We start from the raw sequence: 1,436 nt of genomic DNA, 5'->3' as shown, positions 1-1,436 counted from the left end.
CCAGGCTCCCATCTCGCCCATTGATTCCCAACCTCCCTGTCTCCCCCAGCCTCTCCTAATTCCCAAATTCCCCGATTCCCAGGCTCCCAGCTCCCCCATTGATTCCCAAATTCCCCGATTCCCAGGCTCCCATCTCCCCCATTGATTCCCAACCTCCCTGTCTCTCCCAGCCTCTCCTAACTCCCAAATTCCCCGATTCCCAGGCTCCCAGCTCCCGTGTTTCCACGGCTCCTCGACCATCCGGAACCTGAAGGAGCGTTTCCACATGAACATGACGGAGGAGCAGCTGCAGCTGCTGGTGGAGCAGATGGTGGACGGGAGCATGAGATCCATCACCACCAAGCTCTACGACGGCTTCCAGTACCTCACCAACGGCATCATGTGACCGCATTCCCAAAAAAAACCATCCCGGATCCCGCCCCGCCCTCGGGAAAGGAGGAGCTTCCAGCGGGAGCGGCGGCTTTTCTCCTCCCCGGGGGTGGGACCGACCCCGAGGACCCGCAGGAAAAAAAAGAACCCACGGGAGAAAAACGAAATGGAAAAGGAAAAAGAAAAAAAAAAAACAGGAAAAACCAGGAAAAGCAGGAAAAAAAAAAACCCCACAAACAAACACAAACAAACAAAAGTATCCCGACCCCTTCCCCCCCCCCCCGCGGGTGGAAATCATGGAATTGTGTGGAAAACGGGGCTGGGGGAGGAAGGAAAGGGGGGGATACTCAGCCCCCCCTCCCCCCCCTCCGGGGGGAACCCCTCAGGGGGGGTCCTGGAGCCCCCCCCAGAATCCATGGAATGTTTGGGATGGGAAGGGGGGGGGCAGCAGAGCCGGATCCCGACGGTCCCTTCCCTGCAGGGATCCCCCCCCGGGATGGGCAGGAACGGCCGGGGGGGGGTCCTGGAGATTCCACGGGGGGTCCTGGAGAGTCCAGGAGGGTCCTGGAGGGTCCTGGAGAGCCCTGGGGGGGTCCTGGAGAGTCCAGGAGGGTCCTGGAGGGTCCTGGAGATTCCAGGGGGGATCCTGGAGAGTCCTGGGGGGGGTCCTGGAGGGTCCTGAAAATTCCAGGGGGGATCCTGCAGGGTCCAGGGGGGATCCTGGAGGGTCCTGGAGATTCCAGGGGGGGTCCTGGAGATTCCAGGGGGGATCCTGGAGCTGCTGCCTCCTCCTCCTCCTCCTCCTCCTTTTTCCCTGCTCCAGGAATTTGGGATTTGGGACTGGGACGCTCCTTCCCTGCCCCCATTCCCGGGGATTTCGGGGGGGGGGATCCCGGGGGTGTCTCCCCAGGATGGGGTTGGGAGGGGGGAGGACCCGGAGCCTTCCCGACCCCCCCGGGAAGGGAAAACACCCCCAAAATTCCCTCCCCCAGGCTCGGGGGGGGGATTCTCCTCCCCCCTCTCGTGTGTCCGACCCCTCTCTTGGCTTTAAGAGCAGTGACCCCCCC

The 1,436-nt window shown here is 62.3% G+C and overlaps 1 protein-coding gene across 1 annotated transcript in view; it reads left to right on the top strand.

Annotated features, from left to right (window-relative positions):
* The window catches only part of PI4KB (phosphatidylinositol 4-kinase beta), a 13,476-nt gene extending 12,913 nt beyond the window's left edge, over positions 1-563 (top strand). Inside the window, exon 5 of the mRNA XM_017839892.1 lies at positions 171-563. Within this exon, the coding sequence (XP_017695381.1) occupies positions 171-385 (215 nt within the window). The 3' untranslated portion in view covers positions 386-563. The remainder of the gene's footprint in view (positions 1-170) is intronic.
* Positions 564-1,436: the final 873 nt, after the last annotated feature.

This window comes from Lepidothrix coronata, unplaced genomic scaffold (genome assembly GCF_001604755.1).
Source record: "Lepidothrix coronata isolate B3197 unplaced genomic scaffold, Lepidothrix_coronata-1.0 Scaffold545, whole genome shotgun sequence".
NCBI lineage: Eukaryota > Metazoa > Chordata > Aves > Passeriformes > Pipridae > Lepidothrix > Lepidothrix coronata.
This window is presented reverse-complemented; position numbering and strand designations above follow the sequence as displayed.